At 33.6% G+C, this 14,131-nt stretch overlaps 1 protein-coding gene, 1 long non-coding RNA gene and 1 pseudogene across 2 annotated transcripts; 2 read left to right on the top strand and 1 right to left on the bottom strand.

The window, feature by feature from the left end:
* Window positions 1-4,993: 4,993 nt before the first annotated feature.
* LOC128179417 (uncharacterized) lies at window positions 4,994-5,598 on the top strand (annotated as a pseudogene).
* Window positions 5,599-6,985: 1,387 nt separating this feature from the next.
* Window positions 6,986-9,465, top strand: LOC128179419 (uncharacterized). Its single transcript, XR_008243080.1, has 2 exons — window positions 6,986-8,074; window positions 9,394-9,465. It is a non-coding gene; the product is annotated as an uncharacterized LOC128179419 (long non-coding RNA).
* Window positions 9,466-10,059: 594 nt separating this feature from the next.
* LOC128181731 (uncharacterized) lies at window positions 10,060-11,123 on the bottom strand. Its single transcript, XM_052850243.1, has 2 exons — window positions 11,019-11,123; window positions 10,060-10,827 (listed from the first exon to the last, which is right to left on the bottom strand). The coding sequence occupies exons 1-2, from the start codon at window positions 11,071-11,073 to the stop codon at window positions 10,337-10,339; spliced, it is 546 nt and encodes a 181-aa protein (XP_052706203.1). The 5' UTR covers window positions 11,074-11,123; the 3' UTR covers window positions 10,060-10,336.
* Window positions 11,124-14,131: the final 3,008 nt, after the last annotated feature.

Genomic DNA, 14,131 nt, shown 5'->3' on the forward strand with positions numbered 1-14,131 from the left:
TTAATTTTCACAACTTTGAATCCCCTTTGCCTCAGGATGATTTGTGCCAAGTTTGGACGGACGGACGGACGGACAGACAGACGACAGACAAAATGTGATCAGAATAGCTCACTTGAGCTTTCAGCTCAGGTGAGCTAAAAACTAAAAATCTTTGATTTTTTTCCCATTAAAATCGTCACATAACAATGAAATAAATTTTGCAACACCTTCGAAAAGCACAAAGCTACAACTATGAAATCAAGCTACGATCATGATTATAAAAGAAACAACGTTTTACCTGTCGCATACAACACATATAGTTTTAGCAGTATTAATAGAAAGATAGAGACGTACATTTGTATTTTCTTAAAATTATATTATTTGTGTTTTTTCGTTTTCAATTTCTTTATAAACCCAGTGTGTCATGTAAAATGAGCTGTAAATTCTAGAAGGATAACATTGTTTTAAGAGAAACAATTGATATCACTTACTTTACAGTTTTGAGTAATTCTCTGGCTAGGTAATAAACCCGCGTGAGCGAATAATGTATTTCTACCAACAATGCTTGCTATATACCTTCATAACCCTATGAATCACCAAAGAAAGCATTGTATTGTTTTATATAAAAGGACCTGCATACGATTTGAGCTCAAAATTTTCAAATTTTATTTTTCTATTTTTAATGTCTAGAATTGTTAATAAGTGGTTTTTTTTTCAATGCTTCGTCAAAACTTAAAGGTCAAATATTAATTTACAAGCAATATACAGACTTTAAAATTCTTTGTTTTGTAAACAAAGCTTGAGTCGTCTTGTTGTTTTTCACCAATATTCTAATGTTCTGTAATGTATTGTCTAGTCTCTTTTTTAAACATCTTTGTATTTATTCGTATTTACATCGACCAAGTATCTTACAAAACTTATAGTTAATTCATAGCTCTATAGAAACAGCCAGACTGAAATCTACACGCCCTATTGATCGATTGGTCGAAATCTACAGCGGCTGAAACTGACAAGAAAGTGACAGGGCTGAAATTGACACGCCCTGTTTATCGATCGAAACCTACAGCGACCTAAGAAAAATCACGGACTGCACGAAATAATCATGACGATGTCAGTCTCACAGGAGACAATTTGGGCTGTTTCTTTTAGCTATAATGAACTATGTTCATTAACAGTAATTTTGTGAATTTTACTAACTTTTCATAATCAATTTAGTACTAACGCGGGTTATGTACTTTTCTGCAATGTTGCTACCTCCATATCTCGAATGAATCACCAAAATTTAATGAAATTTAGCCTAGCTAAAATGATTTTCTGTTCTCCACAAACATAATGATCTAGCTTTGTTCATCCAGACTGTTTCTCTATATCTCAATATGTTTATAATCCTTGTATCTCTTGTAGTTTTGAAAGAATAGATGGAACTTAATAAAAGCACATTGACAATATTTGCTGCCGTAGAAAAAACCTGCTTCCATGAAAAGAAAGAGAAAGTGAATCATAGATATATTCATATTGTATCTTAAGATCATGTTTAGGTTGATTTTTTATCTACAATGAAATCGCTGAATCTGTTAGCAATTATGCAAATTATATATATACAAGTAACCTATATAAATGATGAAGCGTTTCGCCGTTGAAGATATCGCTACTTTCAAACTTACCAACCAGCAGCTGTTCCATGCAGAAATATATGGAGCACCGTAAAAGTCTCAAAACTTATCAAAAGGCTTATCTTTCTGGTAAAAGGATACGCGACCTGGGGGGGGGGGGTCTATTAGATTAAATGTATAAGCATCATCAGGTACATTAGATAAAATTAAAATAAGCTTATGATTAATAAGTTCTATATTTAACAGAGCTTGTAAGTGTTCACCTTCATAAATATAAAAATTTGCAAATTACAAAAAAAAATAAAAATCCATTTTTTCAACATTAAATTTCGTATCTGTCTTCTCAACAATAGCCAAATATAAATCAAAGTACTGAAGTACTAAAAGCCGGCCTCTTTTTGGTGTGTCTTTATACATATTGTGTAGTAAAGACTGAAATATCTCTCTCTCTCTCTCTCTCTCTCTCTCTCTCTCTCTCTCTCTCTCTTATATGCTTTTAATGTCGGCAAATCGTCAGAGAGCGACCAAATTTTGTAAGCGGCTATAAACAAAGATATCGCGCAGCAAAGTTGTTCATGGAAATTCATGCGCATTGTATGTGTCCAAAATGCATAATCTTGTTTTTAAAACACGTTATTGATAAGAAAACTAAAAAAGATAGACAATTCTCTCGGAATAAAAAAAAAGAAACAAAATGCCAACACTTTTGACCAAACGTGGCTCTTTGTGGAAGTATTTGGTATAGCGGAAGCTTTAACTTTGACGCTTTTTGGTTTTTTGTTTACTTTTGAAGTTGTGCTATTTATAGTAACATTGGCGATTTGCCTGCTTACAGCCAGGACTCTACTTTCAGCAGAGCCCGGCTAAAAATATCTATGATTTATGAAAGAAAAGTGAGACAGTAACATAGGAAATCAAACAATCACGAAAATGGAACAATTGGGTAATTAATTATGGTCAAACAATAAGTATAAAAAACGTCAGTCAGCATGCGACCCAATGGAAGATTGTTTTTGCTGACAACTTGACAAGGTCTCGTTGTATCGACCATAGAGCTTACGAAAAGATGACTTTTTAAATCGAGACTGTCGGAAGTCCTGTTTTATCAACTTGTTTGTCAGTAGCTTGCCTCGCCTTAAAAACTGTTCATACGTAGGGAACTAACATGTATGTCCTTGCGTATTGAATGAGCTCAGAGACAAAAACTCCATATGCAGGTGATGAAGGTATATTGCCCCATAAGAAAGAAAAGTTGACCATTGAAAAATTTAAGTCATTGAGTTTATCATAAAGTGTTGTTATTAGATTAGCATCAATGTCCCTTTTCAGTAAAATATCCAAATATGATACAGACAACGCAGACTCTGTGGTATATTTTATTAAGTTCACTGGGATATATCGAGTCGACGTAAGTATGGAATTAACAGTTTCTAATTGATAATACGTCGTCGATATACCTGAATATTGAGTCGAATGCCACAGCGAGTGTTTTTTTATCTTGTTCACGTACACGATTTTGAATAAAATATGCTTCGTATGAATACGTTATTTTTTTTTTTAATATAGCAGTTTTTAATATTTGATATTCACATATCCAATTAGACTTCTCCTTCAGAGGTGAGAATAATTCTTGAAATGTTTTGAATTGTCCTTTGATATTAAAAACGTCCTTAAAAAGTAATATGCAGCTATATATGATATATATGCTATTCAGTTTTTTAAACAGTGTTTTATTATTATTTATTTATATATATTTTTATCCCAAACTAGTTGTTGAGAAAAAATCCAATATTTTTGTCTCGTCAACAGTTATTTTTAATCACGAACACTTAGTCTATTTATTTTGAATTTAAAAGTATCACATTTTGGAATTGGATGTAGCGAGTCATCTATATTCTTAAATAAATCATCCCTTGTGTGTAATCGTCATTTTCAAGATGTAATGCATTCAATTTTTAGTTCTGTTCCCCTTTCCAATACTGTATTTCGATTCAAAAACATGTGGTAACTTAACCGTGTTTTTTTTATAATAAGTACCAGGAAGTCTCAAAACAATTATAATTTTAACTCGATCAATAAAGTCATTATCAACAATGATGTCGTCTATCCTGATTGTTGGATTGCTTTCAGCACCATGTCAAGCCATTTTAGTAGGATTCTTATAAAGCCATACATCAACTAAGTCTAGCTTATTTTTAAATAGTTTGATCAACTTTTTGTGAGGTTTGTCTTTAACTTTATTCATGTTGCAATTAAAGTCTTAAAATTTTTCTATCTTGTTAAGAATACTAAGAGATAAACGCATTAGGAAAACTAAAACATGCAGACCTGTTTGTCTCTTTATTGGGTGCATAAATATTAATGAATGTATGAAAGTTGTTGTCTATTTTAGCATTGATTAACAAGAAGTGTTCTACCATCATTAGACCTATGTATATTAAGAATATCAACGTTACATTTTGTGTTGAAGAAAACTGAAACACCTTTACAAAGAAGGGAATCAGAAAAGAAAACATGTACAGCTCTACCGTTCCATTTCCTGTCATAATTTTCAGTACGTTTTCAACACTGTTCATGTACATGAAACATGTTTAATGATTGAAAGAAGGCGCAAGATGACTAGTAATCGCTCTTCATCATTATCACTGTACGAAACAAACATCGATGAAATGTCATCTATGACGTCAGTGTACAGTGTACATGACGGCGATTTGTTCACAAACCATTTCCTAATTTTACTTTTGATTTTCATGGAACAAATAAAAAGTTGACTTTTTTTCGGTCAACATTATTTATGTGTCTCAAAATATTGCCCTCCGTTTCGTATTTGGCAATATGTCGTCCAATATTAACTCATATTATCAATGCTGCCCTCGATCCACCACATTTAACATTTAAAATACGAAAAACCAATATAATATGATGACTAAAGATAGTGATAATCATCGTAAATAGGATGAAAATAAAATGCAAAAACACATAGTTTACCATTGAACAATGAACACGTGAGTAGGCGGTGCTAAATGTATTTATTGAAGGTATTACAACACGTGTTTCGATCGAACACGTGTTTACCTGGTGTTTGTTATGAAGACTAACCAATTTGATTGGTTATTATATTTATAGAAAACCTGTTCTACAGGTATTCTCGTAAGGTACGCACGATTTGGTAAAGAATTGAGTTTTAAGTCATTCGAAGGCTCTCTCTCAGTGCAAGCAGACGTTTCTTAGCATTTACCTATGGCTAATACAGACCACGAGGAAGATATATTAATGGAAGAAGATACTGCTCATAGGCCTCCAGAACAGAATACGGCTAACGCATTCGCTTTGACCGACGCAGTTAAGCTGCTTTCTACGGCCATTTCTACACAATTTCAACAATTAACGGAGAAGTTACAAGAAGATAACAAACCTTAAGCACAGCAACTTTCTAAGAAATTCAAAGAAAATATAGCTGGAAAACTGAAGTACGAAGGGAATAAGGTACAATATTTGTTCAATGAAGAAATATTAGATGAACTTGAAAAACTCAAAGATTTGTCTAAATACAATGAAAATGTTGTCAAAAGAATTAATGATAAACTTAAAACTAGACAAAAGTATATTAGGATGGCAGATGGGTCACCTGCAGGGTGGAAAACGGTTCAGGAATACCAATGCAATGATATCGCTGACGACTCGGACGACGAGAAAAAGATCAGGAGTGCCGAGAACAGAGCTCTCAGGAACAGTAAACAGAAAAAGTCACGCTTCCAACCGTACTTCAAACCCGTACCCTCTGCTGCTGCCGGTTCTGCTGCTCAGTTGTCTGCCCTTGCTCTACAACAGACCCAACACTCTGCAGACCAATGCTGGTGCCTCGAACTCGTTCAACCAGCCCTTTCGATCAGGTAGTAGACGTACCCCACAACCCAGCGACGTCTGCTACAGGTGCTTCCAGACTGGGCATTGGAAGACCAGATGTCCCCTCAACATCTCCACAAGTTCAAATCCCAAGTGATCTTGATGATAAGTATTTATTATCAGTAGATATGTTCGAACGAATAACAAATAATGAGATAATGAATGAGCATTGCAAGTTATTATCTATCATAGAATCAAATCAATCATGCACAGGTGTAAAAAATAGTTTACAAAATCATTATGAATTTTGGAGAAAGATAGGCGCATTTGAAGATATCTTGAGATTGATCAAAACTGGTTATAACATTCCTTTTGCAGTTAACCCACCGAGGATTTATTTGAAAAATAAAAAGTCAGCTTTACAGAATTTTTCTTTTGTTACAGAAAGCATCGGAGACTTAGTAAAATCGGGTTGCGTCATACAAGTTCCTTTCAGACCATTTGTTGTAAGTCCATTGAGCGTTGCAGAAAACAGAGAAAAGAAGCGTTTGATTTTAGATTTGAGTATGTTAAATGGTTTTCTGAAAAAAGAAAAGATAAAGTTTGAGGATCACAAACTGGCTTTACAATATTTTGAGAACAATTGTTTCTGTATCAAATTTGATCTTAAATCTGGTTACCACCATATAGATATTTGTAAGGAATGTCAAACATTCCTTGGTTTTGAGTGGAAAGGGGAATACTATTGCTTTACAGTACTTCCATTTGGTTTGTCTACAGCCCCGTATATATTTACTAAGTGTCTAAGAGCTATGGTTAAGTATTGGAGATCTAACAATATAAAAATTGTTCTGTATTTAGATGACGGGCTAGCTATGGCAGAATCATTTGAGGAATGTCAGAGAATTTCCAGTTTTATCAAATCATCACTAGAGGATGCTGGATTATTAATTAATCAAGAAAAATCTATTTTCAGTCCAGTTCAAGATATTGAATGGTTAGGGATCAGATGGAATTCAGTAAGATTTAGCATTTCCATTCCAGAAAGAAGAATTCAAGATGTTGAGTCTACTATTGTTCAGTTTCTTTCAGATTTACCAAAAGTTTCAGCTAGGGCGCTGGCCAGAGTTGCTGGGAAAATAATATCATTGCAACCTGTCTTTGGTAATATTTGTAGACTAATGACAAGATACTGCTATATGGAAATAGTTTTCAGAGTGTCATGGGATAATACACTGAATTTCAAGTTTGCTACAAAATCAATAAACGAATTAAAGTTCTGGTTAATACATTTTCGAAAATACAATAACAAAAAACTAACAGTAACGGAAAGAGAAAGTACGATAGTTTATTCAGATGCTAGCGCTGTAGGCGCTGGGGCATTTACTGTGGGTGTGGATGAAAAGTGTTTTCATCAAATGTGGAATGAAAATGAAATGAGCAAAAGTTCGACATGGCGAGAAATGAAAGCCATAGAATTGGCCTTGATATCATTTAACGAACTGTTATTTAACAAATGCGTCAAATGGTTTACAGATAACCAGAACTGTGTGAATATTTTGCAGTCGGGCAGCATGAAAGCAGATTTACAAGAAATAGCATTTAATATATTCTTGTTTTGCAGGGAGCACAACATTTCAGTCGACATTCAGTGGATCCCCAGAGACAAAAATCAGAAAGCTGATTATTTAAGCAAACTTGTTGATTATGAAGACTGGGGAGTGTCTCAAGATTTTTTCAGTTTCATTGATTCTTTACATGGTCCACATTCCGTTGACAGATTTGCTAATTCAAAAAACAAAATTTGCCTAGATTTAATTCGTTGTTTTGGAATCCGGCTACGGAAGCTGTAAATTCATTTACTCAAGACTGGAGAACAGAAAACAATTGGTTAGTTCCGCCCATTTATTTAGTGACAAAAACCATTAAATATCTCATTAATAGCAAAGCGGTGGGAACCCTGATTGTACCAAAATGGAGATCTGCTTCTTTTTGGCCTTACATTTATAAAGATAAATATTCTACTTATGAATATATCACAGATATCTTAGAGTTCAGTGAACAAATCCACGGTTTTTGGTTCTAACCGATTTGTATCTCCAGTATTGGCTTTAAGACTTGATGCAAGGTTTTTGTGATATAATGATACATATATCATAGGACGTGTATATATACAGCAGGACCTGGTACTCTAAGAATGGTACTTCAGACGTTGATGTAAATATATAGTTTGAGGCCCTGGTACATATTTGTACTGCAGATGTTTGATATATTCTAATTTAAGGCCCTGGTACATATTTGTATTGCAGATGTTTGATATATTCTAATTTAAGGTCCTGGTACATAATTGTACTGCAGATGTTTGTTTTATTTTATTTAAGATTCAGGTACATAATTGTATTGCAGTTGTTTAGTTAATGTGCATTAATTAGAATTACCTTGATATTCAAGATATTTTGATTGAACAGTTTCTTTTAACTGGTTATTTGTCTTGTACATTTTGCAGAATTATTTTCGGTCGGCAGGTGGACGTCTTTATTTGACAGCGCTCAGGATACATCTCTTTTGAAGCTTGCGGAGTCCTTACCGAATTACTGCCTAAAATCAAAAGCCGAAAATACAGTAAAGAAATATAGGTACGCATTCAAAAACTTTTCCAAGTGGTGTAAAACATTTAAACCAACCATCGATCATTTACCAGCCTCCGATGTACATGTCGCATTATATTTAGCTCATCTCGCAAACACTTTTGATTCCTCTTCGAAGATAGAAGAAGCTACTCATGCAATCACATGGGCTCATGACATGGCTGGATTCCCTAATCCTTGTGATTCCACCTTTGTTAAGTTTGTGAAAGAAGGTTGTATCAGAGAACATAGTCACCCTGTCGTTAAGAAAGAACCGATTTCATCAGATATATTGTCTGCTGTTGTTGAAAAGTTTGGGAAGAGTGATGCAACACTATATGACCTTCGAACCTGTTGTATTTTTCTTTTAGGATATGCAGGGTTTTTGCGTTTTTCAGAAATTGTAAACATAAGAAGGTCACAATTAGTTTTTAGTGACTCTCATCTAACATTGTTTATTACAAAAAGCAAAACAGACGTTTACAAACAAGGTTCTTCTCTATGTATATCTAAAACGAATTCTTCTACTTGTCCTGTATCTATGCTTCTCCGATATTTACTTTTATCAGACATTGATGAAAGGTCGGAAGACTTTATTTTTAGGCAAGTTACATTTTGCAAGAAAAATAACTCATACAAGCTTAGAAATAATAAACAACCTTTGTCATATACAAGAGTACGAGAATTAGTGTTGTCTACATTGGACAGTCTAGGCTTAGATTCAAAGAAATATGGTGTTCATAGTTTGAGGACGGGTGGGGCAACTGCTGCAGCCGCAGCAGGTGTCAGCGATCGTCTTTTTAAAAAACACGGGCGTTGGAAATCTGAAAATGCCAAAGATGGTTATGTGCACGAAAACTTACAAGTTAAACTGCTGTTACCAAACAACTTGGGTTATAATTCAAATGTCTTTTCTTTCTTTATCGTCGAACTGCACTTCTGAGAGCGCTTCTGCATCTATATACGTGTTGTTATTTATTTTATAAATTATTTATGTTCGTTTGAGTGTTAACGAATAAGAACATAAATGTATTTATTGAAGGTATTACAACACGTGTTTCGATCGAACACGTGTTTACCTGGTGTTTGTTATGAAGACTAACCAATTTGATTGGTTATTATATTTATAGAAAACCTGTTCTACAGGTATTCTCGTAAGGTACGCACGATTTGGTAAAGAATTGAGTTTTAAGTCATTCGAAGGCTCTCTCTCAGTGCAAGCAGACGTTTCCCCACCCACCCGCCCTCAAAGATAGTCATAAATGTTTGGTTTTATGAAAAATATATATATAAATATTTTGCTAATATGTGTTGTTTTGTTTTTGTAGAGAAAAAGAACACAAGAAAATTGAATTATGTGATTGTATACATGTAATAATTAAACTGCACTTCTGAGAGCGCTTCTGCATAACTGCACTTCTGAGAGCGCTTCTGCATCTATATACGTGTTGTTATTTATTTTATAAATTATTTATGTTCGTTTGAGTGTTAACGAATAAGAACATAAAAAGTGCTTTATATTATGTCCACTTTTGTAATTTAGAGTCATAGGAAAATTCGGTAAGTACACTGTAACAAATTTGTAATTTTTATCATTATAGTAATTATTCATATTATATAGTAATGTCAATCAAAACGGAACTCGTTTGAATAAAACAAAATTGTTACAAACCAGATCAGATTTCAACGCATTATTTTTCAAAATGTGTCTTCATTCAAGCTCATTACAGCTTTACAGTTAAATGTATATAACCTGATTAATATGTTTTACGGTGTGACCGTTGGGGCGAGCGCAGAAGGAGCCACACATATGTCATCATTGTTAAATGCAACCCGTGGACTTAACCAAACCAAAAAAAATTTGGCTTTGTCTCGAAAACTTTTACCACCGCAAGGAACCGGAAGATATCAAACTTTTATTCCAATGGTCCCTTCCTAGGCTTATACACTTAAACAAAAAACTACCACTGAGCATTAATAAAATGTTGTATCATTGCTGCGATGGTTTTGCATTGATGACCTTTGTGTTTTTATTTCTGATACACCATGGTTTAGCTGTGCTCTAACAGCTGTGGTGTATCCAGATAGACCATATTCAGATTATAAATAAAGTGAAACAATCAAAAAAAGATTTATTGACAAAATAATGAAAAAAAAGTTTCCTTGCATATACATGTATAAAAACACAAACTTTTTTTAAGCATGATACTGAACCGAGTGCAAAATTAGGATCCAAAAATGCATAGTTTTAAAAATTCACACGCATTTGTTTTATGCCTTAAAATTAAAAACACAATTGTTAAAGACTGACTTCGAGGAATCACTTTTCTCGTCGTTGTCGGAATGTTTTCCTAATAATGGCGATACATCTAGATCCATCTCGGGCGTTAATGCAATCTCACATTTCGTCTTCTTGGGCGGATCCAAAACTTTCGAAACACTTTCTTGAAGAACGGAATTTGAACGCTTGTACTTCCTAACAGCGGATTCGGACCTATGACCGGTTCTACTCATGATATCTTGCTCGTCGACGCCCGCTTGATACAGCTGGGTAGCACAAGTCCTTTTACCGGAATGATTTGTAAAATTCCCGACAAGTCCAGCGTTTCTGGATATCTCTTTCATCAGACCCTTGATTTTGTTTATCCCAAGAACCTGCTCGCTGTACTTGATACCACTTGCCAAAGGTCGTCTGTAAAATGGACCCCTGTGTCCGAGGGCGTCAATATATGCCAGGTAAAAGTCAGCCAAACATCTCTCCGCTGAAAAAAAACACAACAGGAATTCGATGGTCACGTTGAATACTGTATTTACAAATATAAAAAATTTAAATACAGCTACTCTATTTCCATAATCCTAATAACGGGAAACCTTAACCAACATCTCATGGAAAAATGCACATTATAAAAATATACATTTTATACTTTAATAATATTTACAAAGTTTAACTCACCATTGAGGCAGTAGTGTTTGATGTCCTTGTTTTGCAACTGAATACCGTCCTCCATAATTAACTGTCTGCAAACTGAATTTTGTTCTCGTGGTTTCCAGATTGAGGTCCGATATCACAGTTTTATTATTAAAACTGATGCAATAATTTGAATACGCAATGATACAAAACATTTAGAGTAACCTTTGAACTCGTGCATCTTCCGATACCAGTCTCGGGGGCTCCGCTCCCTCGACCGGTATCGGAAGATACACTCGTTCAAGGGTACTCTAAATATTACTTAAACAGACTTATTAAAATATTTTGATAAACACAAAGCCGGTTTTTTTTATTTTTTATCTCTACTTTACCTTTTAATAATGATCATTAAAATCAATAAATTGTGTGTCTGTGTTATTTCTCATTTTGTTCCTTGTTGTTACCGGTGTTTTAATTATTTTCCTGTGTGACATCAATTTTGTTTTTAATCTTTTTAATTTTTGTACGCTATATAAGCGTTGTAGACATATGTGCCCTCCCCCTCTTTTTAGTGTGTGATCTCCAATATTATTGAAAGGTTTGACCACATATGCAACTATAACAAATACATGTAGATATTTTTACAGTTTAATTTTTTTCTTTTATTTATTCATTACAAAATGACGTGGCTACACGTAGATCTAATAACGATTAGACTTTTCTTTTTTAATAATTTTTGTCACCTACCTAACGTATACAATGATTAGATCAATATGACAATAAATTTAGCATGGAACTTGCATGTGTATTTACTGAGCAAAAAAAAAAAATCATCAAAACAAAACTAATCAGCCAAAGGGTCACCGTTAATAGCGAGCGCAGTATCAGTATTAACGGTGACTCCCTATATACTGAGTACTTCCTACACGTTACATTCAGTACAGATGCTTGATCCACCTCTAAATGTATCGCGGGGATACAAAACGCGAGATCACTGTGACGTCATAGTTAACTTTTTGCGCTCGACAGTTTTCGTAAACTGTCGGACAAATTCGGGGAAGGAAATGACGTCATAGGTACAGTTTTTTACGTAAGCATATAACACATATGCTTACGTAAAAAACTTTAATGGTTTTAAACGGATTTTTTATTGTTAAATGAAAATGATGTATGCGATTTACAGGTAAGAATTTTCCTTAGAAACGCTTCCTGTTCCGCCATGTTGCTATGCACTGCAAAGGATCACTGGGATAGTAGAACGTTTTCACGCGGGTCCACAAAATTTTCTTTGAACAATGTGCAGATTTCAACTCGAATTTCCTCCGTTCGTACACGTTGTCTATGGAGCTCGCTACGCGAGCGGCGCTTCGCGCCGCCTCGCTGCGCTCGCTATGATAATATGATATATATACTTTCTATTGATTTAAACCAATTTGCATTACTCTTTTTGCTCTATATGATCTACATTTAAATATTCCTTTTATGATTTTAACGAAACGTCGGTGACAAAAATTGCGAATACATATGTACAATATACTAGTATATTACTGTAATGTGATAAGAGACGAATTTCATAATTTATTTCATTGTACAGATATAATATTTACATTGTATAAAGATAAGAGAGTTTAATGCATACCTCTATATTTCTACGCACAACAAAATGTTTACAAATTGTAACAACTATTTAATATTAGTAATACAACAATGTTGAATAGTCTTTGTAAATACGTTGAAATCATAATTGAGAGAGTTGGCTCTTTAGGTTAAATGTCAAATTTACCTTTTTATCTTGTATCTCTTTTTTTTTTCTATTTTCACCCTTCAACCCATTTATTGTATTATATGTCTTGTTGTTTATTGGATTTTTCTAGATCAACACTGTAAACTCTGCAGTTCAAAATTGGACCCCGAATCGTCTATGCCGACTTAAAAATATTCAAAAGTGATTGCAAATTAAGAAAATTTGCACTTCGTGTGATATGCACAACACTAGAAAACAGTGGAACAACCAACAATGACACGTCTCAATTACTCGCACCTTGGGAACACAGACATAATTTGTTATACCGAAGGCCTCAAAAGACAAATTGAATCTTGATTCGATCCATGTTCAAGGTAAAAGAAGCGCCATAAAATGAAATAAAGAACAATCACCAGGTCAGGAGATTATCCCCGATCACGTGATCAAACAACAAATCCTGACCATGCTCGCTTGATGAACGCAACTTTTAACAAAAGTGATCCCAGTATTTATACAAAATCAATTAATTAAAAACTCGGGAAACATATTATAAAGCAAGAAAATGGGTTTTGTAAACGTTTGAAAATTTGTTTTTTTTTTTTTGAAAATAAAGTGTTTGTTTAAGTTTTTATTGTTTCCAATACTGTGGGTTTATCTATATTCGTCGAGCAACTTTTTTGTGCATTTCTTTAATCTCAATTATAAATAGGTTTTTGGAAATTATTTGTGATTGTTAAAAATAGAATGCTTCTATTAACTTCATTATGTACAGATCTACCAATATATTGTGTTTATATATTACACACTAATTTAGGTGTTTGGATTTTTGCCAGCGAGCCTTCTATTAATGATTCAAAGGAACTTACACACGATTTAAGCACGAAATTATCAATTTTAATTTACCATTCTTAATATCTAAAATGTTTAATTTTGGTTTTTGTAATGTTCAAATTTGGAAGACAGAAATCGAGTTATAGTGTATAGACAAGATACATACATATAGTTTGAATTTCTTTGTTATGTAAACAGAACCCTCAAGTCTTGTTATTGTTTAATCATGTGTTAAATTGTTTTTGTATAAATTTCAATAAATAGATCTCTTTCTTTTGTTATTTGATAATATGAACTTATGAACACATTGGATCATCTTGTCTGCCACGAGCTATCTTGTCAAAAAAATGGTAATCTGTCTACTTTACATAATTTGTAGACAAATGAAAGATTCCGGCTTTGTTTACCTAAGAATTATTTCCTACCACTGTATCTTGCTTGTATCTTGGCTTTCAACATTCAAATTTTTGTCAATCTTTTTAAACGCACAAGTAAACCATTTTAAAAAGAAATAGTAGAAAAAAAAACTTGTGTGTATGTCCCGTTTATGAACATGCTAAAATACTTCTAAAAATATACAATT

This window comes from Crassostrea angulata, chromosome 4, assembly GCF_025612915.1.
Source record: "Crassostrea angulata isolate pt1a10 chromosome 4, ASM2561291v2, whole genome shotgun sequence".
In the NCBI taxonomy this organism is placed as follows: domain Eukaryota; kingdom Metazoa; phylum Mollusca; class Bivalvia; order Ostreida; family Ostreidae; genus Magallana; species Magallana angulata.